The following is a 26,581-nucleotide window of genomic DNA, read 5'->3' on the forward strand; positions in this document are numbered from 1 at the left end:
ATCTTCTCTGAACACATTATAGTTTTTAATTTGTCACCTGTCTTTCTGCTAAGCATTATTCTTTAACTTGACTATTGAGCTCCAACAGTGAAATGCATCCAGTGCTGTATTAGAAACCCTAACAAATAACTTCAATAATGAATTGCTTTACTTGTCACCCAAGTAATGTCTTCAAAAACACCAAGTTAAACCATCCAAGTTAAATACACATTAAAGCTGGAATGCTTAAGGCGACTTTTTTTTTTTTTTAATCTAACGTCTATACTATTAGCTGACTTTTAACTTCTTTTTTTTAACCGTTTGTTAAATGGATGACTAATCTGAAGTGTCTTCTCCCAGATGTTTTCCACTTCCAACGACCTTTCCCTCCCCTAACTACTCCCTGGTTACTTTCTTCTTAAAATTCTTTAAAGTCTCTCCATTGCCTTCAGTATAAATTTTGATTATTAGCATAGCACACAGAACCCTTCATGATCTGGTTCCTGCCTACGAACTTCATCTCCTGCCACTTCCTAAGCCACATCACCTCGAAGTGCTCACAGTCCTGGATATTAACCGTGATCTTGCACCTCTGTGGGTCTTTGCATACACTTGCCCTAGTGCTTAGAATATTCTGCCTCTAATTTCACTTACTAAACCTTCAAATGCCTTTCTGAGCCAAGAGTCTCCTTCTTCCAGGAAGGCTCTCTGACTGGAAGTGGCTTAAGAGCTGCCCCCTGTGTTTCTGCAGTCTTCCCTCCTAGCACAGAACCCTGTGGGGTTGACTTCCTGACACTGAGCCTTCTGAGACGGAAATTAACTTTCATCTTTACTTCTTCAGCCCGTAGCAAAATGGTTCACCTAAAGCAGATGCTTAGTAAATGTTTGTTACATGAACAAATGATAATTAATACACATACATGTGCTTGGCCAATTCACTGTTATCTTTTGAATCCTGAAATGACCACATTAAGGCTTTTGGGTTTGTCTCTTTGTGACATTTTCTGTTTATCTGAATGAAATATATATATATTTTTTAAGTTGTACCTGTATGAAAAACAATAGATATTTTAACCTTGGCAGCACAGACAAATAGATGGGTTTTCAAATATGGTGACCAAAAAAAAAAGTTCCTGAAAAATAGAAGTGTGTAGCTGAGCGTAATGCTTCTTACCACAGTTATTAACTCAGAGGAAAACAGGTATTTCTCCTGGAAATGATGACAAATTTTGTCTGTGGCTGTCCCAGAAACACTTTTTAAATAAATGTTGGAAAGAAAAACTGGAAAGCAAACTTTCCAATCTTTGTCACACCTCCATGTTTGAATTTTATCAGGACAGGTTTTACATGAAGCTTTAGGAAACCAAGTTACTCAGAACTTTGAAGGAGGATTTTTTTTTTTTTTTTTTAAAGATAGCCACATATTCTGTCAATATATTTTCTAAAAGAAAAATAACTTTAAAAAACATTTATATTCATATAGTAGTGAAACAGGGAAAGGAAATATAAGTCCTAGATGTTATCAGCTCATTTCATTTTTTATGGATTGTTTGGCCGAGAATGTTTTGTTGCCTCAGGCTGGACAGAGCTTCATTTATCCTTCTACTACCTGAGCCTCTTCTTTCAAGGACAGAGGCAACCAGACAACAGAGTGCGCTGTGGGGCCATTTACATTTTCCCGTAAACCTGCTCCCGTTGAGTTAACTCTGACTACTGCTGCCTCCACGTGTGTCAGAGGGGAACTGTGCTTACAGGGGTTTCAGTGGTTGACCTTTCAGAAGCAGACCACCAGGCCTTTCTTTGGAGACATCCCTGGGTGGGCGCAAATCGCCAACCTTTCTCTTAGCAGCAGGGCGTGTTAATTATTTGCACTACCCAGGGATTCTATATTTTTCCATTATTCCTGGCAAAATTATTTTTACGACTTCCTTTTAAACTAAATACTATGGACTGTCTATCGTACAGCACGATTAGGGAGATATCCAAAACTATTAGGTGCCGTGATTGGACTACTTTGTAGAGCACAACTCCCCAACAAATGGTTGAAAATCAGCTGGTAGACCTCAGAGATTTAAAGCTGTTACCATCTTGCCCCCTCTTTGCTCTGACCCCCAGGAATAAGTTTCTTACAAGGGGAAGAAGAATTCTCCTTAATCTGTATTGCTCCTTTCTTTCTCTCTTCTCTTACTGAATTCTGGCACCGCCAAAGATTACCGCTAACCACTGCAGATCAGAGACTTCAGTAAATCAGACGTTACCTCAAAGAAATATGGCATCCTAAATGGCTATGTCCAGAGGTTGAGGATGGAATAGAACTGACATTCCTGTTCTATTTTTAAAATGTTGAGGAGTTTTAGGAAGCTTTCATTTCTTCAGCAAAAATAACTCTGATTTTATTTTTATCCATTTAAAAAAACATTTTCTACATTCCCTTCACATTTTTACTTCAGTTATCTCTGGCTTGTAAGTGCTTGGTGTTGACCCCTGCTAGGCTGTTGATTTGCAGGCTCCCTTGGAAGCAGTCGTGGCTTCCTTTTCATTCTCCAGCTTACTATTTGGTCAAAACAGAGATTTTCTCTCTTCTGTACTTGTCTGAATCTAGCCAGGAAGTTGTTACTAAAAAGTAATTAGTAAATGTCCTATATTCTAGCTCTAACCAATTCATTTTGCCTCTTGATAGCTATGACATTGATTATGAAAGGCTCCTTGATAGGGATTCCTTTGAGAAGTGTGGTCCAGCCCTAGTAAGGTAGCACACCTAGAAGTTGAGATACCTGCTTTTGCCTCTCTGCCAGTTAATGTACAAGAATGCTCAGATTGGTTGTGGGTTTGACTTTAAATCCAGAGGCTCCTTTTCTTCTTCGACAAATAAATACATCATCAGTCTGTCAAGGAAAGTATTATGAGAAAAACCAGCATTGAAACAGGTAGAAACAATAAAGAAATAGCCCTGAGTCCAGGGACAGACACTTAAAAGGGGCATAGAAAAGGAGTAACAAATCATAGACCATAAACCATTATTCTTTTTCTACAGGAATGTATCATTATTATCCTTTTCATAAACAAAAACTTTTCTATCCTCCTCCCTTTCCCAGATGTCCTGGACACTGAAAAGAGAATCAGGAGTACAGAATTAATTAATTCTCGATCTTTCTAAGCTTATTTGTAGGTTTCTGCTCTTTTGAAAGGATTGCACATGATTTGGTCATGCAAAACAAAAAGCCCCAGACCCAAGACTTAAGTTTTACTTTTTTCTACCTGAAAATCTTAGAGGACTTTCTATAAAATATTTGCAGATGGATGTGTGTCAGGCTTTGGTGTGGTTTTAGCTCCAAGTCAGAGGCCACTTCTCTGTGAACAAGTTACACTGCATGTCAACAGTAAGCTAATTATCTTAAACATCACGGTCTTCATAATATTAACCTGAAAGTCAAAGAAGGACATAGGCTGTTTCTTCGTTCTTTAACACATTACTCAGGATGTGGGAGAATTTTAACATTACTTTCTGCAAAAGACCACTAAGCTCTTAATGAAAATTTTCACTTCTGCTGCAATTTAATTTGATTTGAAATCCAGAACGAGTTCTGGTGATTCTACGTGCGAAATACTGAGCAGTACTTGAGCACAAAACCCCTTTCTCTGTTTGCCTTGACTTGAGTGCAAATAGCCAGTGACAGGTCAAGCAGCTAGAAGAACAATGTTTATCCATCCCTGGAAAATCATTTCATAATTGGTAAGATCATACTAAAAAAAATGAGAAAAGAAGATTTATCAATACAGTTGTCCTCACTGATGCTTTGCCAACAATGCTCTATGAAACTTTAAAATCACATACAGACATTTAAATTTAATTGCTAATTAGTTTAAGGCATGCATAACCATGGGCAAGGCAAAAAAAAAAAAGAAAAAACTGAATGGTTTTTTTGGCAGTTTCTCATTGCATTTGGATCGTGAGCACTTCACGACTGATGACCTGTGCAAATAAGCTTGGAGGGATGGAGCCGCTGGCATCATTCATGTTATGGATTAAACTGCAAGGAGCTCCGTGGGGCTCTGCCAGAGGCCCCCGTCTCACAGTGGGAGTAACTCACATCCTTTGGAAAATGCTTTTGATAATTACTGCTTTGTAGGGCAGTGAGCTCACTCTATTACACAAGATTAGTGCTGTACTCAAGAGCCGGCCAGATTGTCTCTCCCGCACAGAGGTTTGCCAGCTAGGAAAATAATGGGCATGTTGCCACTTTAACAACTGTCAGGAGACCCCAAGTTAGTTTTTCTTCCCTTCAGCATATTCGTGTTTGTAGAACTGGACGCCAGGCTGCCAACCTAGGGTAGTGACACCAAAACAAACGTCTCTTTCTTCTTTAAAACAAAGCTGCTTTTTTCCTTTCAGTTGTGGGTCAGCAAATTACCCTGTTCAACTAAAAGACAACAGCAAAACCATAAAGCTCCCTTAAAACATAAATAAATAAGGAGTAACTTTAAGCAAGTGCAAGGATCAGAAGAGGGTATATCCCTACCTCTCAGGAAGGTCAGTTGCCTCGTACAAGTTAAACAAAGTTAAATGTAGTCCGCACAGACTACAAACAAATGCCTATTATGTACGACAGCCATCTAGGGGGAAAAAGGCATTTTAAAGTTACCAAATGTTTTGATTTCTGTAATAAGTAGTCCTCAGAGCCTCCTTTCAGATAACCATTTGACCTATGTGATGAAAGGCTGGGGGGTAACCCAGAGTGATTATTCAGGGTGTTTTATTTAGTGAGAGGTGGTTTCTTATCATCTGGTAAGCCACCCTCTTGGGAAAGAGTTTTCTATTCAGAGTTTGCTTTTGTACTGGGGTGGTCATCTGCTTACCCTTGGCATTGACTTCATTTGGATTTAATTTCTAGTTCTGGGAGCACAAAAAAAAAAAAAACAAAAACAGCAGCAGCAAAATCAGTCCCAGGTGATAAAGGGAGTTTATACATAGAGAAGTCTGCCCGCTTCAATTCAGGTGTTTTTGTGGCTAATTCAGATAAGTTTTTACTCTAAAAATAAGCTGTGAATCACACTGCAGGCATTTCTTTTGGGCAGGTAAGTGTTTATTTATGGTTTGCTCTGTTCTAAGGAGGATTTCAGGTGGATATTAGAGATTTGACTTCGCTTCTGATGCAATTTCACCTTTGATGTAAATTATGTTCTGATCATTTTAAAAGAACAAATGGAGAAAAGTAGATTGTAGATGAATAGTTTAGTCAGAGAGAAAATTTAGAGTATGTCTCAGTGGCCTGCAACAAAATAGAATGCAATCAGATTGGTAAATACTGATGAACTGAGGCTTATCTTCTAGTAAAGGGTTTTCTTCAGTTTTCCCTCACAAAAGTGGGAGGGCACATCGTAAGTAATCTTTTTGCCTTTTTTTTTTTTTGCCACATAAATAGTCATGATATTTTCAGGGTATTCTAAGACCCATTTTGTTAATAGGGCTTTAGTTGGTAAAAAAAGGCATATCAAATACAATGATGGATGGATATCACCACCTAGTGGTCATATTGTGTTATGTGTTTCAAAACTTCACCTTCCTAGAACTCCACCTAGAGCTCCGCAGGAATAATATTCTCTGTGAATTAAGTTCCTGTAGCTTTGGGTTTGAAAATTCTTATATGAATTGCTTAGTATTGTGAACCTGAAAGTTCAATGTGAAATGAGATGGTTTTTCAAATGCAGTGTGAAGCTGATGCAGTGTTTGTCATATGCTTAATAAGATCGTAGCAACTAAGGGAAATTTTAGGACCAATCTTTCTGTATACACAGTAATAGGATCCAGCAGAAAGTTTTCCTTGGATAGTTTCCTTGGCAGGTGAACCAATAGGACTTTTGTGGTTTTCTTATGAAAGTTTTTAATGGTGAATTAAATCAGCAGTGCTTGGGGGGAGAGGGGGAGGTGGAGAGCAGTAACTGGACTGACTGTTCAATGAAAAAAAAAAAAACCAAATTATAGCTTGAAGCGTTGTAAATTCACTTAACAACCATAATAATGTGTCACAGCAGGGCTACACTGGACAAATGTCAAAAATAATTTTATCAATGGAATATGTGTGATTGATTGGTAAAATCCATAACGTTTCCACAACATAGAGTGCTTAATTGGCCAGTCAAGACAGCCTAAACTACAGTGAATTTTAAAGCATAAAAAGTGAACTGCACCTAAGCTGAAAAATTAGATCTAAATATGTGCGTGGATGGATGGATGGGTGGGTGGGTGGGTAGGTAGATAGATAAGTATACATATAGATATATAGATAATATAGCAGGTTCTTGACAGTTGCAGATTCCAGGTTTGCAGTTCTAGCTATACATGAGAGGCCCTACAGATCCACAATATGAAATAATTTACACTTTTTGCTCAGTCATAAATTTGAACTGTACCCAATGGCTGCCTATTGTGTAAGAAGTGTTTCGTTAGCTATCATGCTTAATGGGACAGTTCAGTTTTCCCATCTCAAGATATCTGTTGCTGTCTAATTTTTGTTTTTCTTTACTATGTTTATGGTAGGAACTTATCTGCTATACAGGTCTAAACAAATAGGGGCATCACCAAAGGTCTTAGCTATATCCTTCCTTAATGCCAAGAAGCTTTCATACGTGTATTGGTGTGTGTGTGTGTGTCTGAGAGAAAGAGGTAAATCTCAAATTTATGACTCACAAAAGGTGAACTTTAATTTTATCTAGTGCCTGTGAAAATTCTGTGTTGTTTTCATTTATATCTTACTATTTGTGAGCCAGCAGAGAGGAAAAGAAACCGAGAAATTCTAAACAGAGAGTCTGAATCTTTAGGAGAACCAGCACCCACTGATGATTCTTTGAAGCTATTTGACCGAGTTAAGAGACAGTAAAATCTCAGTGAAAACATCTGTAATGCGTAGAGTATTACGGAGAAGGGTTAGTTATTGATTAGTAAGCTGTGATAAGAACAGCTGCTCTGAAAACTTCTTAGTCTTAAGATGGTGATAAAAAGGATTTAAAAACAAGACTTTGTTGAATGGTCTGAAAATTCTCTGTAGTAGAGGTTGAAATATAACCTTGTATCTTTAGGGTTTTGATTATCAGATTGGCATCATCTTTTTTAAAGTCCTTTAAAAATCTTAGTATGGAAAAACAAATACTATTTTGGAATGTTGCATGGAGGGATAAAAGTAAGTCCTTCTATGGTTCCAGACCCTTCCTTGCTCCATTCTATCGTTTTCACTACCCAGCTGTATGGGTCTTTCTGCAAAGATTCATTTCCTTGTATATATATGATGTGGAAACTCTGGTGGTGTAGTGGTTAAGAGCTACAGTAGCTAACCAAAAGGTTGGCAGTTCAAATCCACCAAGTGCTCCTTGGAATCTCTATAGGGCAGTTCTACTCTGTCCCATAGGATTGCTATGAGTCGGAATCGACTTGATGGCAATGGGTTATACATCGTGTAGAGAACCAGCTGGAATGTGACTGTCACAGTAGTGACTGACTAATACTGTATGGTTTTATTTCGTTTCTTTAACTGAGTGCAGTGCTCAAAGCTGAACCCAAGCAAGCTCCTTTATTAAACCAATGGGGGGGGGGGGGGCGGGGAATACTGGTCTAGTTTTTGGATGTTTTGGAAGGAATCCTGTTTTAACCTTAGAAAAGAGGCAGTTATCCATGACAGCACAAGGCAAAACAGTCAATTATTTGTATTTTTATCAGCAGTTTGTTTTGCTCATGCTTGTGAGGCTAGTTATCTGCTGAGTTTTTAGGGCCAGAGCATTGGTCATGGGCATGTGATATTTTAAAGGTACGAGATCAACTGTTATCTCTGAATGGCAGTTGGCCCCTTCAGGACACTATCTAATCAGAGAGTCACCGAGAAGATGTAAACCTTGTCTGAATTTAATAGGTTACTGATAAATTTCAAAAGCAGAGACCATTTGTCTTCCAGTGTGCTGATGTAATCAAGTTGGAGACTTGCAAAGAGTTGAGAAAGAGACACGTAGCTTTGCTGCATTCTTGAATGAGAAGAAAATAGTCAAATCACTCTTTAAAAAGAAAAAAAAAAGGTTGCCATCAAGTCAACTCCAACTCATGGCAACCCCATGTGGGTCAGAGTAGAACTGTCCTCCATAGGGCTTTCAATGGTGCTCTTTTCAGAAGTAGGTTGCCGGGCCTTTCTTCTGAGGCACATCTGGGCGGACTTGAAGCACCAGCCTTCAGTTTAGTAGCCAAGCATGTTAACAATTTGCACCACCCAAACCAAAAGCAAACCCATTGCCATCTAGTCGATTCCTAGTCATGGCAACCCCATAGGGCAGACTGGAACTGCCCCCTAGGTTTCCAAGGCCGTAATCTTTGTGGAAGCAGACTGCCGTATCTGTGGAATTGCAGTTGCTCTGTGAGGTAGAAATGTGGGCACACAGTGTAGCCATGTTTACTGCCAAAATACTGCTAGATAATTCTGTTTCATATTAATGTGAGACACAAATACATTTTTAAAAAGTAGAGTAAAACAGATTATTTGGAACAAGATAATCTAAGCATTTAAAATGTTCGATAAATTTTGATGAATTACTTTAGTCCTGTCTGAGTTTTTTCCACTCAGGATTGGTTTGTAATGAGTTCTTTGGTTTGTGGGGACAATTTAAATGTCAGAGGAACTGTACTTAGGAGCTGTTGGGTTTCAGCCTGGGTTTTTTGAATCATTTTATGATTTTGGCAACCGGTTTGCTTGAATCTAACTGGGGGAAAAAGAAAGAAAGAAAAAAAAACAATGACTGAATCCAATTTAATTGAAATGGTTGTCTTTTTTAGCATTTTTTTTTTTTTTTTACTATATAGAGAACTAATCATTTAATTGGAATTCTAAAAATGAAGTAACTATCATATAATATACTGCATTAGTAGCTTCATGCTAGGTGAAAAATAGTTCTTGCTTAATAAAATGTTTTTTATTAACTTTGTATGTAAGATGCAGAAAATTTTACATCTCCGCTGACTTGCCTCTACACCAAATATTTTGAATTTTATGTCATAGTTTTCTCTGCTATCAGAAAAGAATAAAAATGCAAAGTAGTTTTAGGGCTCTCTTTTTAGGGATAGAAATGATCCTAGACCCTGGGGAAAGCTATAAAAGTTTAGGGTTTGTCATGGGGAACATGAGTCCCTAAAGTGCAGACAACCCTGCAGAGGCATAGCCAAGATTTACTTTTGTCAAAGGGATTAAAATGGATTCTCCCCAAGTCGTGTTAGTTTTTTGAAATAATTCTTAGTTGGCCGTCCAGCCCAAGAAGAGGGTCGAACTAGGGTGGATGTTCATAATTGCAAGTGAGGAAAAAAAAATCCAGGTGGGAGGTGGTGAATTTTTCTCTGCTTTTTCCAAGAATCAGTATTACCTGTATATATGAGGCACTGCCTATATGAAGGGGAACTACTTCATTCTCATAACTCAGAATTGATTTCCAGAGGAGGAATTTCTTAATATTTAATTTTAATGGAAAAATATGTTATTAAATCTAAAGTCAAAGGTTTCCCCTTTATATTCTTTCTTCCTGTAATGTTAAATAAGGCTGTACAGAATTCAGGAGGAAACAAAGAAAGCTGTTCAGAAAACTCGAGTTTCCTTTGCTAAGTCAGTTGGGCAATAACATGGAGCAAAATCAAAGCCGCCCAGCCAAAATAAATCTGCACAATGGACTATCGGCTATGAGGTAAAAGTGTGACAAGCCTGTGGGTATCAGACATTCTTGTAAAAACCACAGAGCTAAAATTTGGTCCTGCACCATGAAGCCACAGCTCTGCCAAGCAACAACACAGAACACACGTTTTAAATCATCTCTGCAAGCCAAATGTAATCCCCACCAAAGACAATTAAACCTTTTACCAGAGGTCTTGAATCTGGACAACTTGAGCCCTGAGAATCACTTCAGTGGTATGGAATCCAAATCTCATTTCAGTGTGAAAACGAGATGGTTATTGTTCAAATCAGGAGGAAACAGCAGCTGCAAAGTACATGGCGGTCAATTCACTTGGTAATTTGAAGTGATATGGTTGAGGTTAGATCAAAAAAAGTTTAGCTAAAAAATCTATGGGTCCTTTCTGATAGCTGTGTTGATCATTTTATAATGTTCATTTTTACTGATTATAAAAATAGTTCATGTTCACCCTTGAGAATTTGGAAAATACAAAAGAATGTATAGAAGAATAAAATAGTATCTCTTAGTTGCATGTCACTCAGAACTAAATTTTATAACATTTTGCTGCTAGTCGCATTAACTCTCAGGAATGAGCTTTATGACATTTTTGCTGCATTTCCTTTTGGTCTTTCATACACACATACACACATACACACAGAGATGCAGCTGAGAGTATGTTTAACATTTGGACTATTGTAATTTTTTGAGTATCTCACATTTTAATTTTAACTTAACTCCTCTTTTGAATATTTTCTATTTCCTTACATATTCTTCAAAGACAAAACATTTAATGGTTACATAATATTCCATTTATCTGGCCAAACCATGATTTATCTAGCATGTTCTTCCTATTAATTGTTCCCATTTACTTCTAGTAAAATTGTTACCTTATGTAAAAAGTTCACATCTCTGATTATTTTTTAGAATAGAGTTTTGGAAGCAGTAGAATTACTGGGCTATAGGGTAGGAACTCTTTGAGGCTATTAATATGTATTGCCAACTATTTTCCAAAAAGGCTATTTACTTCCACTGGTGAGGTCAGTATGAGCCTGTCTCACCTATCATTTACTAGTGTAACAAGGAACATCTTTGATTAGGGGTCTGTATAGGTGGGAAAGCATGCCATCCCCTTTAGGGTTCATTATTTCTAACTATTTATTAAACAGACCTATTATGTGCCAGGCATCATTTCTGGAACTAAGAATCCAGCAGTTGAAACAAACAAAAACCCTCGTCCTCACTGAGTTTACATTTTACTAGGGGGGGAAAATAAATAAGTAAATTATATATGATGTCAGAAGGTAATAAGCACTACGAAGAAAAATAAACCAAGCAAGGGAAAGGGGCAGTGTGGGTGGCAACAAGAAAGGTGAGAGCATCACCATTTTAAAAGTTTGCACTTACCCTAGAGGGGCTGAAAATGTGCCACCTCTAAGGACGTTTACTGGCTTACTGTAAGATGTTAGTTAGAAAGCAAATTCAAAAGTATTTAGCTCCAAAATCCAGATTAACTATTTTGGGAACTCTGGAATCTTTGGCCGTAGAAGATAGTAAATATAGATTTTTGTTGGTTTTCATGAATTCCTATTCTTTTGTTTTTTATTTTGCTTTAAATTTGTCTGTTAAGGGCAACTTAGTTACACATCAGGAACAGGCTGAATATGACTTTTATACCTCTGTTTTGTTACCCCATTTTCTTGTTTATTATCTATTAAAGAAGACTAGCCAAAAAAAATTTGCTGGTTGGAAGCTGAAGGATGACAAAGGAGAGAAAGTAAGAAAAGGAAAGGAAAATAGAGAAATAATTAAAAACATATTCAGAGCAAATGCTAATTCCTGGCTTAGGGAGATATACCAGGCATAGAGTGCTTTGGTGAGTTATCTCCCTCTGAGTATCCTAGGGCCATCAAGGGATAACTCATTGGTACTATCCAGAGTTGGATTGAAGTCCTTCTCATTTCTGGATTAGTTTATCCAATGAAAAATGGAAACACTCTTCATTCTGAGTTTTGGCAAAGAAAGTAGATTATTAAGCATCCCTTGACTCCTTGCAATTTTATCATTTCTCATGAAGACTCTTTTTTTACATAGTACTTTCTTATACCATATCTTAATTTTGGCATGATTGAGGTCATTAAAGTAAACCTAAGTAAGGAAATTAAAAGAAAAGTAGGTTAATTAATTAATCCCAAGATTTCTAGTCTTCAGATCTTACAAATTATTCTATCAAAGATCCAGATTTAAAAATGTTTTAAACCACTGTTTTTTTTTTCCCTGAGAGGGTCTCTATGAGTCGAAATTGACTCAACAGCAGCGGGTTTACTGTATTTCTGATACATTTTTTTTTTTTTAAATAACTTAAAAATAACCGTGGTGCTATTGGGGATAAATAGTAGGCCTTTTTTTTTTTTTTTTGGCATGCTTTGAATTAAGAACAATCATCTTAACTCTTATATACTTACTTTAACTTTAATTCAAAGAAAGGTTAACGAATGTATAGGCCCAGAAAAGATAACCATATTAGTCATTGTCACATAAATCTGAATCCGTGCTTCTCCCCTGTTGAGGAAGGTAGTCTTCATTAGTCTTGCCCGTGGTAAATGTTATAAAACATGACAGTAAGCACAGTAGAATCGGTACGTGATACTTGAGTTGAGACAGAAAGACAGTGAACAAACAGATGTACCCCATGTCATATTCTAGCTAACAGGAGACCCAAGACCAGAAAACCAGTTTCTTATTTGTGTTCCCGTATTTTTTATAATCCAAAACAACGTTTGTTATTCTTGAATAGACATAAAGCCAGTGGCCACTGATTTGGATTCTGATTTACTGTGACCCCACGTGTGTCAGAGCAGAACTGTGTTCTGTAGAGTTTTCAGTGGCTGACTTTTGGGAAGCAGATCACCAGGACTTTCTTCCACTGAGCTTCCAACATTTGGTTAGCAGTTGAGCACATTACCTGTTTGTACCACCCAGGGACATGGAATAGACATAGGGAGTGTTTTTTTTTTTTTTTGTATAATTATTAGTTGCAAACAAGGCTTCAAATTGGTCCAGCTGACAGAAATAAGGCAGGGCCTCAAACCAGTTCAAAGTGGTTCAGTCATGGCCAGTGGAAACAAGGGCAGCATATGCATTGCATAGCACACAAAGCTCTTTCATGTAGGCTTTTAACCTGAGTAGGAAACAGGGAGTGCTACCCCTCTCAAGGATGGCAGCTGGCTGTAGCATTTCAGATATGTGTTGTTCTCCACAGCCCTGTCAATAATTCAATCTCTTGCATCAGGCTCCTGAAAGTATCCTGATGTGGGAGACTGGATTATTGACCTCTGAAAGTTTCCTGATAGGGGAGTTCCAAATCACAACCAATCATGCTGGATTGACATAAGAGATGATGTATATCAAGTACTTAGCAGAGGGCTTCTTCCATTAAAAATTGCTAAATAAATGACTTGTATTTTGGAAACTCTGGTGCCGGAGTGGTTAAGAGTTTGGCTGCTAACCAAAAGGTCAGAAGTTCGAATCCAACAGGCACTCCTTGGAAACCCTATGGGGCAAGTTCTACTCTGTCCTATAGGGTCGCTATGAGTTGCAATCGACTCAACAGCAAGGAGTTTGGTTTGGTTTTTCATTTTTTACTATGGTTGAAAGCAAATGATTTTCAGGTTATATATTATTGCTTATAGTGGGGAATCAGTAGATACTGTCCAGAGATACAGATTTAAGGGTAAACAGTAGAGAAACACCAAACCAAAAAAATCTTTTTGAATTACCTAAAGTAACGCCTGCCATACAAAGAAAAGCAAACATTATAGTAAATTTATAGTATTTATAGTAAAATATATTTTTAAAAGCATGTGTTCCTATTAAAAGAAAACAGCTTTCATATTAGATCATAAAGCAAAACTACTGAAATCACATCTAAAAATAGCTCAGGAAGGTTGAATATAAAATGATGGGTGTAGATATACCAAGCAAATACAAATGTATACGTGCATTTATATATGCTTTTTTTTTTATAGGGCAAGTATCTCCATGTTGTTACCAAATTAATAAATTTGGATAAAAATAATTACATTAAATAAGATAAAGAAAGGTACCAGATAGTAAAGATAAGAAGAGAAAGAATAAAGCTTCTATTGTACTATAGTCACAACTATATAAAATGATATAGAAAACACCATAGATTACAGTGGTGAGATTATGAATTGTTTTCTTTATTTCCACTTCCATTGATGTTATTATAAGTAATAATAATATGGTGGGATTCTTAAATTAAGGATTGGTTATATATTTAGAAATCTAAGATAATTAGACTGAAATTCCTCACGTATATCCCATTGTTAAAGGGGGAAAAAATGACATTTGTTGAAGAGAGACTTTGAAAATCTGATATGCATTTTCCACTCAGAGTTTAAAACTTTTTTTCTTCATGTACTTTAGATGAAAGTTTACAGAACAAATTAGTTTCTCATTAAACAGTGCACATATTGTTTTATGACATTGGTTAACAACCCCATGACATGTCAACACTCTCCCTTCTCTACCTTGGGTTCCGTATTACCAGCTTTCCTGTCCTTTCCTGCCTTCTAGTCCTTGCCCCTGGGTTGGATGTGCCCCTTTAGTCTCCTTTTGTTTTATGGGCCTGTCCAATCTTTGGCTGAAGGGTGAGCCTCAGGAGTGACTTCATTGTTGAGCTAAATGGGTGTCAGGGTTTCTCCAGTCTCTTAGGCAAGTAAGTCTGGTCTTTTTTTGTGAGTTAGAATTTTGTTCTACACTTTTCTCCAGCTCTGTCTGGGACCCTCTGTTTCGATCCCTGTCAGAGCAGTCAGTGGTGGTGGCCAGGCACCATCTAGTTGTACTGGACTTAGTCTGGTAGAGGCCATGGTAGTTGTGGTCTATTAGTCCTTTGGACTAATGTTTCCCTTGTATGTTTAGTGTTCTTCATTATTCCCTGGTCCTGAAGTGGAGTATTTTAGATGGCTGCTCACAGGCTTTTAAGACCCCAGACGCTACTCACGAAAGTAGAATGTAGAACATTGTCTTTATAAAAGATGGAAAACTTCCTTTCTTTCTTAACCACCACAATTATTTCTGCTAGGTGGCCCAACAGAAATTGTTGAGCCCGTTCTAATGTGATTGCGACGTAATGCCAATGTTGCTCTTAAAATATGTTGTTGTTAGTTGCCATTGATCTGATCCTGACATGGCAACCCCCATGTGTGTCAGAGTAGAACTGTGCTCTGTAGGGTTTTCAAACCTGTGACCTTTTGGGAGCAGATCACCAGGTATGTCTTCCAAGGTGCCTCTGGGTGGGTTTGAGCTGCCAGTCGAGTGCTTAAGCATTTGCTCCACTGAGGGACTCCTACAATATGTTACTCTTGGATGATGAAGTCGTTATCTTCTCCCTCCATTCTTACAGCAATATGAGAACTGGAGGCCCAACCAGCCAGACAGCTTCTTTTCCTCTGGTGAAGATTGTGTTGTAATCATCTGGCATGAGAATGGCCAGTGGAATGATGTCCCCTGCAATTATCATCTTACCTATACCTGCAAGAAAGGAACAGGTAATGATTACCCTATTAATATTATATATTTAAATTAATCTGCATTTCAATTATCAAGAGAATGCAGAAAGAATAATCTTCCTTCTTTGAATCACAACCTGAAAATGTTATAGATGTCATCTCTTACTGCTTTGGAGTATCTCCCACTTCCAATACAATTGAAAAGTTTGTTCTCAGTAATGTTCTCACCTTAGATTTCAGGTGTTTAGGATAACTGTATAGTATTTATATAACAAAACCCCTTGGTAGTATCTTTTAGGAAAACAACTGCCAACCCAAGAGCATATAAACCTATTTATTTTGTTGGCAAAAACAATGATTTTTTTATTTTTTAATTAGTTGCCAACATTTAAAACTTGGGATATGTCATAATAATCTGGATTTTTTTTTTTTTTTTTTCTTTTTTACATTGAGAAGACCTGGTACCATTTGGTCCATATCCACACTTGTCAGTGATTTGAAGTACTGGAGCTGAGAACCGCTGACCTTCCTCAGCGAGGGCTTTGGTCTTCAGTTCATTGCAATCTTGTTCTTTTGTTAACTGCTTGGTTTCGCAGGCATTTGAGTTTCGTAATCATTGCCTTAGAAGCCTATTGGATACCTATAAATCATCAACAAAAATGCCAGCCCTATATCTATGGCTGAATACCTTTAAGATATGATCAAAAATTCTTTTAATGGAAGCTCCATGATGAGAAGAGTCGCTTAGCTGATTTTAAACAGATAAAATTTAAAAAGCAGATTTTAAAAAGGGTATTGCGTTTATCATTGTTCAACATGTTTGAATTTCTAAGTGTGCTGCCTATCTATACTTGTCCCTTGAACAAATAGAAAGTCCATAAAAATGTTTAACCTCTTTGTAATTCTAATGGTGTTAAAATTTGAATTATATTTTGTCCCAACCCAGATGTTTTTACCACCTCAAGTAAAAGATATAAATGCAATGTATAAAATCTACTTGATTAAGTTGCCTTTGAATATAAAAATAAAAACACATACTGTATGAACATGTTAAAGAAAGGCTTAAACACCAATAATGAGAAATTCTTTTATAAGAAAGAGAACACTAAGGTACACAAAGCCCCAGTCTCCAATGAAGCTCAGCTGCTATCAATGACTGCTTTACACTCCTATTCTCCGTCTACAATAGAACTTATGCCTAATATCCTTTCCCTCTGAGAAGCTTTCCTGACTGTGTGCATTCTTCAGCACTTCTGCAATGGGACTTGTAAAAATAGCAAATCTAGTATTTGCCGTTTTCCCTGTTCCTAGTGTAAGAAGTCTTTAATTAACTGCTTGTCTTTATTCGAATGTCACGTTTGCCTTCTTAGTTCTCCAAATGGCCCCTGGAGTCATGCTTTCTATTCTATGATCCAAACATTCTTATATTTCTTATGTTTTTTTTTTTTTCTATATCATGGCTTCTTAACAGCAGCAGTATTGACGTCTGGGGCAGGATAATTTTTGGCTGTGCGTGACTGTCCTGTGCCCTGTAGAATCTTTAGCAGCATCCCTACCCTGTATGCACTAGATGCCCCCCAGCCAGTTGTGACAACTGAAAATGTCTCTAGCCATTGCCAAATGTCCCCTCGGAGTCATGGGGAGAAAAATTGCCACTGATTGAAAACCACTTCTTTCTAGCCAAGAAAGAGTCACAAAAAGTGCCATCATAGTTTACGTTCCTAATGGGGAAAGAGTTTTATAAAATGTTGGCTCTACCTCATTAAAGGAAAAAACAAAACAAAATAAGGTTATTCTTGTATTTTCATCTCCCTAGTGTCCGCTTTTTTTTTTTTCTAATGTATAATCAATTCTTTGCTAATCAGTATTCTGGTACTGATTTATCAATCCCTGTAAAACCAAAAACCAACTCATAGCAACCCTATAGGACAGAGTAGAACTGCCCCCATAGAGCTTCCAAGGAGCGCCTGGTGGATTTGAACCGCCGACCCTTTGGTTAGCAGCCATAGCACTTAACCATTATTCCACCATTTTTCCTCAGTCCCTATAGACTTTTGCAAAATATAGCTGCTGTATTCTTCTTTCAATTTTTAGACATCTTCAAACACACAGACCTAAGTAGTTCTATTTTAATTAAATAATTGTAAAAATAATTACAACATAAATGAAAGGGATATATATATATATATTTAAGAGCACTTCAATGCATACTTTGGGCAAATCTTTGGAGCATTCTGTGTGTTCCTTCCATTCCCATCCATACCAACTCTCCTTAGAGATAATGACTTAATTTCCTTGCTTTTCCCTTTGGTATTATAACATATGCATATATCTCTAAATAATAAATTGTTTAGTCTTGCATGTTTTTGACCCTTTCGTAAGTGGAATCACACTGTACGTATTCTGTGTCTTGTGTTTTGTTGTTGGTGGTGGTGGTTAGCATTGTGTTTGTGAGATTTATCCATGTTGACACCTATGGCTGTATTTCTTCATTTTTGCTGCTGTATAATATTTCATTGTATGACTATACAGCATTTTACTTATCAATTCTCTTGTATGTGGAAATTTGGGTTATTTACAGTGTTTTTGCTATGACAATGTTTCTTTGATCATTTTTAAGCTTGTTCCTGATACATTTGTGTAAGTTTCTGTAGGATATATTCCTAGGAGTGAAGTTGCTGAGTCATAGGATATATGTAACATCACATTTACTAGAAAATGCCAAATTGTTTTCCAAAGTTGTACTAATTGGCACTCCCACCAGCAATGTGTAAGAGGTCCTGCTTCTCCAACATTTGATATTATCGGAAATTTTTGCCAATCTGGTGGGTATAAAATATTATTTCTTATAATTGAATTTATGTTTTCTTGGATACCTTTCCCTGAATATCTTTTCATATGCTTATAGGTAATTTATAGATTTTTTTTTTTTTTGGCAAAATTTTTGTTCACGTCTTTTCCTTTTTTTTTTTGAATTTGTTGTTTATATTTTTACTGGAGTACCTGTGTGGTGCAAATAGTTAAGAATCTCAGCTGATACCAAAAGGTTGGAGGTTCTAGTCCACCCAGAGGCACCCTAGAAGAAAGGCCTGGCAATCTACTTCCAAAAAACCAGCTATTGAAAATGCTATGGAGCACAGTTCTACTATGACATGTATGGTATCACTGTGAGTCGGAATTAACTTGATGGCAACTGGTTTTTGGTTTTTTTATCTTTTTATTTATTGGTTTGTAGAAGTTCTTTATATATTCTTTTACTAACCCCTTGACGCGTCTATGCGTTGCAAATATCTTCTCTTAGTTCGTAGCTTGTCTTAACCCTTTGTTTTGTGCTGTTGATTGCAACTCATTGTGACCCAAGGTAACAGAGTAGAACTACCCCACAGGGTAATCTTTGTGGAAGCAGCAGATTTCCAGGTCTTTCTCCAGTGGAACTGCCAGGTGGGTTCTAACCACCAACCTTTCAGTTAGCAGCTGAGTGCTTAAATGTTGCACCACGAGGGCTTCTCGACTTAACCCTTACCCTGTGGTATTTTTTGATGAACAGAATTCTTAATTTTGAAGTAGTTGCATTTTCCTTTATGGTTTAAACTTTTTTTTTAAATGTCTTAAGAGATCATTACCTGCCCTATAGTCATCAAGATATTATATATTGATTTATAAATGTTTCATAGTTTTGCCTTTTGTATTTATGAATTTAAACCATCTGAAATTGATTTTCAGTGAATTCCTTGAGTCAGGGGACTGATTACATTTTTTTCTCATGTGAATACCCAATTTTCCAAGACTACCTTTTCCTAACTGCTTTGCCATGTTGTTTCTGTCAAATATCAAGCCTACATTTATGTGTGGATTATTTCTGGTCTATTTGCCTATCCCTGCCAATACTACACTCACTGAGTTATTTTAGCTTCATAATATGTGTTTACATTTGAAGAGTTTTAAAAGAAATCTATACATTGCTCCCTTATAATTACAAAAACAACTTCTAACTTGGTCAGCATAGCACAGAATCCATTATAGTGAATTATCTAATTGGTAATTTTTAACCATCTGCATTACTCTGATGTCATTACATTTGACACTGGCTAGCGTCAGGACCCTAGTAAAGGCTTTTCATATTACAATGAAAGAAGCGTGCCAGGTATCCAGATTGGGATTATCAGCAAACCACATGTACAGTGTAATTTAATGACTGATAATGAGATATTATTATAGCATTCTCAGATTATGTGGTAAGAATTTGTGAAGATCACTCAGTCACATGCATTCATATTTCTAATTTCTCAGTTACAGATACTACGACATTTCAATGCTTTTTTTTAGGTTATGTCTATCTGTGTGACAATTGCTTGTGTGAATAAAAAGAGACATTTGGTCTGTGTCGTTAAAGACAGCTTTGTTTGCAGTGCATCTGTTCATCCCAAAGTGTTTTATTAAGCAAATACAAATTAGAGGAACTAAATAATTAAGTTAAGGCTGAGTTCTCCATTGCAAAACAGTATGGCTATAAACAGCTTTCTGAGTATATAAATAAATTTAAATAATTGTAAACTTTTAATATCAGGATGTTGACATGCAAATATCTTGGTACCCAGGTTTCTGGTAATCATTCTTTCATTGAAAAAAAAAAAAATTGAAGAGTTGCTTTATTTCATAAGAGAATATTACATGGTCTTGCAGGCTTTATGGCATAATTTTTAAAGTAAATTATGGCTAAGATGCCATTTAAAGAAGTTATATTCAAGATAAATTACATTTTTATTAGACAAAAACCTAAGAAGAAAATGTAAAGCCCAATCATTTAATAAAAGTTAATTTTTGAAAAGGCATGACTACTATGTCTTCTCTTTCTCCCTGTCTCTATAGAGAAGGCAGAAAAGAGCAAATTAACATAAATAAAACAAGAGGAATTTTATTCATGCATCAGAGTTTATGTCCATATTTTGAAACTATCATCTTTTTATATACTGCAAGCTTTTTTCAGGGAAATGAGTGAAATAGTCCATTGTTACATATCCATTTTTGTCCCAAGAAAAGGAGGGTAATAAATAAGTACTTTGGAATGGTGATGAAGACAATGGCAAAGGACCACGCACTGGTACAAGACAGGTGCTTTTTAGATTTTTTTTTTTTTTTTCTTAGAGAAGTAGCCCTGGCAGATGGATAGACAAATGTGTGACCCTTCAAGCCTATGGCCCTTTAATAACATGCAATTCAAGATGACATCATCCAGTATTCAAACTAGCCACAGAGCTTCAACATTTAATTTTTCTCTCCAAAAATTCCCGTTTCTTAATTCTGAATGATTGCCTTTGATGAAGGTGCTTGGTTTGGTGCCATGAGAAACAAAAACAAAAACAAAAAGAACAACAACAAAAAAAAAAACTAATGCTAATTGAAATATTTAAAGATTATTTGGAAATAACCAATTTGCTTTTCTTTAGTTGCTTGCGGACAGCCCCCTGTTGTAGAAAATGCCAAGACCTTTGGAAAGATGAAACCTCGTTATGAAATCAACTCCCTGATTAGATATCACTGCAAAGATGGTTTCATTCAGCGCCACCTTCCGACCATCCGGTGCCTAGGAAATGGAAGATGGGCTATACCTAAAATTACCTGCATGAACCGTAAGTGGTACTTTAGAAAGAGTGGACAACCGTGCCATAACAACTACTAGACACCCTCATTTTACGGCTACGGTATTGGTAGTTTAGGGTATGGAGCAAGTAATATTGTTGTGTTTTCTTTCTTTCTTTCTTTCCTTCCATGTAGCATCTGCATACCAAAGGACTTATGCTAAGAAATACTTTAAAAATTCCTCATCAGCAAAGGACAATTCAGTAAATTCATCCAAACATGATCATCGTTGGATTCGGAGGTGGCAGGAGTCGAGGCGCTGATCCCTAAAATGGCGAACACGTGTTTTCATCATTTCAGCCAAAGTCCTAACTTCCTGTGCCTTTCCTATCACCTCGAGAAGTATTATCAGTTGTTTGGAGTTCTTGGACCACCATTCAGTCGTTTTGGGGTTGCCGTGCTCCCCAAACATTTTAAATGAACGTATTGGCATTCAGCAAGAAAGCAAACAAAAAGAAAGAAAATAAGGGCAGAAAATAACCATTTCCAGCCTATCTAATTTCTTTAGTTTTCTATTTGCCTCCGGTGCAGACCATTTTATAATGTATACCAGCCTACTGTACTATTTAAAAAGCTCAATTTCAGCACCAATGGCAATGTAAATAAGATGATTTAATGTTGATTTTAATCCTGTATATAAAATAAGAAGTCACACTGAGGTCAGGCATATTTAATGATGATTACGGAGCCTTAGAGGTTTTTAATCATTGGTTCGGCTGCTTTTATGTAGTTTGTTTAGGCTGGAAATCGTTTCACTTGCCCTTTATATTTCAGCAAGACTGAGGATGGCTTTTCCCGGACAACTAACAAACACGCAGTCTTGTAGGTCACTGCACCCATCTCAGCCAAAGGTGCAGTTTGCTTCCCTGCAATATGGCTAATGGGCTCCTGATGGAACTAGGGACTGCAATATGGAAGTCTTCTTTGCTGCATTCCTTTTTCTTCCCTTCCAAGAAAGGCCTGAATGGAGGACTTTTCTATGGCCAAGAGCATTTTTTAGGGGTCAAAGTGCTAATTATTAACTCAGCCAGGTCGACTTTTTAATGGCTTTCACAACACTAACTTGCAATGTTACAAATCAATGCATTTCAATTGATTATAGACCTAGGGCTCTGGAGGGTGGGGGGATTGTTAAAACAACACATGCAAAGAAATTTTGTATATATAACCATTTTAATCTTTTCTAAAGTTTTGAATGTTTATGTATGAATGCTGCAGCTGTGAAGCATACATAAATAAATGAAGTAAGCCATACTGATTTAATTTATTGGATGTTATTTTCTCCAAGACCTGAAAATTGACATAGTATGCTAGTTATTTTTCAGCGTTAGCCTTTATACTTCCCTCACACAGTTTGGAACCGTATAATATAGGTACCTTGTCCCTGATTGAATAATGTGATGGATAGAATGCATCAAGTGTTTATTATGAAAACAGTGGAAAAGTGTATAGCTTTCAGCAAATGGTGTTTGCCCATTCTAAGCAAGGAACATATATCTAGCGATAGTATTGGCATTTCTTTCCATTAGGTGGAGTGTGTATTGAACTTTCTCCCTATTTCTTCCCGCTCCATTTCTTCCCTTTATTTGAGCAAAGTAACTGCTGAAGATGACTTTGAATCGTTATCCAGTTAATTTAACGTTTAAAGAAAAATCTGTAATGGAAAGAAGGCATTTAGGAATCTTTCCCTAATTTCAGTTGGAGTGACCTGGAGAAAGGTAGACAATAAATAAAATAGAAAAAAGGCGAAAGGGTTGGCTCAGTATTGATTCTTCTTCATGAAACCTCCTTTAGCTCAGAAGGAAGAGCCGTAGCCACAGTCATACACCGTGTCTTTAAGCAAGTTTCCTTGGTTGCTGCATCAAATGTAGTCCCCCAGAGCACAGAACAACACTGTGCCGACCTAATAGGTTTTAATTTTTTTCTTCTTCCATTACAATGCACAAAATACTTTCCTGTATTTATATTATAACTTGTATAGTGTAAAATGTGAATGACTGTTTTTTTTTTTTTTTCCTGTGAATGAAAATCTAAACTCTTTGTAACTTTTATATCTGCTTTTTGTTTTCACCAAAGAAACCTAAAATCCTTCTTTTACTATACTATGACTGGTCTGGTTATTTACAACTTTAAAATATGATTGTGCACCAACATTTTTACATTCTAATTCCATCACAGAGAACAAGCGACTGGCTTGGATGAAATGATTTTTCTGTTAGCAGAGAGATGATTATATCTGGACTGGAAATGAGGAGTGGGAAATTGAGATAGTAATTCTGATGCTTTCCTCTCCATACCTATGCATTAAGCTTAAATGTGAAATAAACATAGGCAAAGTGAGAGCTCACACTTACACAATGCTTCCTATGTGTTATGTGCATTTTCTTACAAGTCCACGAAAGAGGTGTTGTTACCGTCTGCCAGAGAGGGATCAGGCATACAGGACTCTGGCCATTTGTCCAAAGCCACATAGTCACTGTGTGGTGGACAGAGGTAATCTGAATCCAGAGCCTGCCTGATATTCTCAAGAAAAATATAAAATATTATGCTCTTGATTTTTATACATTTAGGAGTTTAAATCACTGTCAAGAAGATCATGCCTAGAGAATTGCTAGAAGATATAAAAAAAATCACATTCCTATCCATCCATTCCTTTATTTTTCCTTCATTCACTGTTTATTAAGTACTTGCGGTGTGCCGGGCGCCGAGATTCAGCAATGAATGAGCCAGGCAGGTCTCTTCCCACATAAAGTTTTTATGCTGAGTACATCCCACAGGAATTACCTTACAGACCATTCTCTTCAATGTCTTTGTTGATAATCTGGAAAAACAAACCCATTACGTTCTGCGGTTGTATAGAAGATATCATAAGGACAAAGGTAAGTTGAAGATTATTTTGAGGTTTCTTCCTTAGAATGTAAAATATACGGGAAATTAGGCAAAAATATGCAGAAAAGAAGAGATTCTTTTCCTTCCTGAGCTTTTCTTTTTAATGTGCAGTCTGTCACATCTTTTACACAGAGCTTTATGGAAATGATCCAAGGGATATATAAGAATTTGTAGTACTTCTGCATATACACACTTACTAACCCCCAAATCAAGCCCCTTGACGTTGAGTTGATTCCGACTCATAGCAACCCTATAGGACAGAGTAGAACTGCCCCATAGAGTTTCCAAGGAGCACCTGGTGGATTGGAACTGCCGACCTTTTGGTTAGCAGCCGTAGCTCTTAACGACTATGCCACCAGAGTTTCCAGAGTTTCCAAGGTGTGTCTGGTGGATTTGAATCGCTGACCTTCTAGTTAGAATCTGAACAGTTAACCACTGTGCCACCAGGGCAGTTCATACACCCTTATTAGATGTTTATAAATCCATCAAGTAGGTATTTATTGAGTCAGGTGCTAACGATGGAATCTTTAGGATGTTTCATTATCCAGAATAGTCGGACAGAATAAAAAGTTTAAGGAGGCTGGCACTACTCAAAGTCAGCAAGAGATGGGTTTCCATCCATTTCTAAAGGCTGGGTGGCATGTCAAAGTGAAGAATGTTCCCCTGTCATACGGAGCTATAGAAGAAGACTTGGTTTTCTAGGGTAGCTGAAATGGAAAAGAGGTGAGATAGATTGTATAGGGAAGGTTACATCATTTTAATGTGACAGTAAGTAGACTTCTGCTGATCTTAAATGAATTGAGAGTCGCTGTATGGTGCAAACGGTTAACATGCTTGGCTGCTAACCAAAGGTTAGAGGTTCGAGTCCACCCAGAGGCACCTTGGAAGAAAGGCCTGGCAATCTGCTTCCAAAAAGTCAGCCATTGAAAACCCTATGGAGCACAGTTTTACTCTAACACACATGGGGTTACCATGAGTTGAAATCAACTCAACAGCAACTCGTATGTGTGTATTTGTCTAGAAATCATGCCTCATGTGCAATAAACATATGAAGTTTGGAAATGAACAGAAAAAAGAAACAGGTTGAGAAAAAGATTCAGAGTTGATTTTGTACATGACCTATGCATGATGGTGTCCCAAGAGAACAATTTACAAGGGAAAAAATATTCTAGATGAAGGTAAAAGATGTTATTATAAAGTGTCTAAAGACTCAATGATGTCTTCGACATTTTTCCACGTGCATCTTCTCACATTCCCTAACATTACAAGCGTAGTTACACGGCTTGTGAAGGAAAAGGCCCACAGTGATGAGTTAGCATTGACATTTGTGCATCCTTCTTTTTACTGTGCTGCAATTTTCATTTGCTAAACAAACCAGAATTCACCCAAATGATTCTAAGACAAAGTCCAAACAGAAATTTGACAAAGGCCCTTGAATGAGTCATTCAAGATTGTATAATCTTTTCCCATTATTACTCATTTCTGTATGTTTGGATCCCAGCTGGATAAGAAAGAGCAAATGCCAAAATAGAACAATAAAGGGTTTTGTTGAGGTGTTTACAGAATAAGCAAAGCCTGGGTTTTCAGTGGAACTTAATTCAGAGTTCTGTCTGAGTCCATCAAATGGTCTTTGCCAAAGATTGAAAGTTTACGGCCTTAAGGCAGTAGTCTTAAATGAATTTTGATAGTGTTTGCTCTAAAATAAATTTGAAAACTGATGGACTCCTCATATCTTAAGTTGTTAAATAAAATTTCTCATCATAAACTTAAGCAATTGCAAAGAATATTATTTGTGGTATATTTTAAATACTGACATTCTGAAATAATTAACATCACTTTTTAAAATATATTCAATGAATATATTGAATCTAAATACCGTAGTGGTTTGATAACCACCATCAGCCTTTTAAAAAATACTTGAAGAAAAATAGTCTTAACAGTCAGGATTTACATTTTTCCTCTTTTTATCTTCGGACTTGTTTTTTTTCATTTCAGTTGCCCTTATGAAATTTTATCCAAATTTATACATTTATATGCTTATAAGCCTTCTATTAACCTTTCAAACATATATACATCATAATTTGTACTTAAAAATTAAAACTTATTTTTTCTTGTGACCATAAAGCTATAAAAATGAAAAATCATCTGAATCGAGTGATCATTATAATCTGCTAATATACAACTGTATATATTTGCATTACAAAATATGAAAGAAAATTATTAAAATTGTATAATTTTATCAGAAATGCATTTCTATGGGATGGTTAGGGCTGTTCCTAATTTATGTTTTCGTGGGTGAATATTAAAATTAGAATATGACATGGGTTAGCATCAATTCTATTCTTATTTTGTTTTTATAGATTTGAGCACTGAGAAAACATGTTCACATAAATAAGTAGATGGAAATGACAGCTTTATTATAGTAATGCTACTCAATTATTGGAAACCCCGGTAGTGTAGTGGCTAAGTGCTACAGTTGCTAACCAAGAGGTCAGCAGTTTAAATCCTCCAGGCGCTCCTTGGAAACTCTATGGGGCAGCTCTACCCTGTCCTACAGGGTCTCTATGAGTCGGAATCAACTCGACGACAGTGGGCTTTACTCAATTATTTGAGCGTTTTCTGAATTATATGCCGAAATTCACGTAGTGCGCTATTAACTCCTACTAGGCAGCCATGTCCACATAGTCCTCTCTGCCTCCTGGTTCCAGTACTGTTCTCTCACCTTGCCTCTTTGGTCTGGGGGCGGGGTAAGAGCTCTTTACTATTAATGGCACAGGGCTACTGCTTTATTCCTTGAGATTTCCTTAAGCTGCCAACTTCTGTAAATAGTCCCTTTATTAAACTCTTTTTGA

The 26,581-nt window shown here is 36.8% G+C and overlaps 1 protein-coding gene across 2 annotated transcripts in view; it reads left to right on the forward strand.

Annotated features, from left to right (window-relative positions):
• Nucleotides 1-22,094, forward strand: part of VCAN (versican) — a 119,140-nt gene extending 97,046 nt beyond the window's left edge. For both annotated transcript variants that reach the window (XM_049867084.1, XM_049867085.1), the window contains 3 exons: nt 15,095-15,239; nt 20,648-20,830; nt 20,976-22,094. In XM_049867084.1, coding sequence (XP_049723041.1) covers nt 15,095-15,239; nt 20,648-20,830; nt 20,976-21,103 — 456 coding nt within the window. In that variant the 3' untranslated portion in view covers nt 21,104-22,094. The remainder of the gene's footprint in view (nt 1-15,094; nt 15,240-20,647; nt 20,831-20,975) is intronic.
• The last annotated feature ends 4,487 nt before the right edge of the window (nt 22,095-26,581 follow it).

Source organism: Elephas maximus, chromosome 2 (assembly GCF_024166365.1).
Source record: "Elephas maximus indicus isolate mEleMax1 chromosome 2, mEleMax1 primary haplotype, whole genome shotgun sequence".
Lineage (NCBI taxonomy): Eukaryota > Metazoa > Chordata > Mammalia > Proboscidea > Elephantidae > Elephas > Elephas maximus.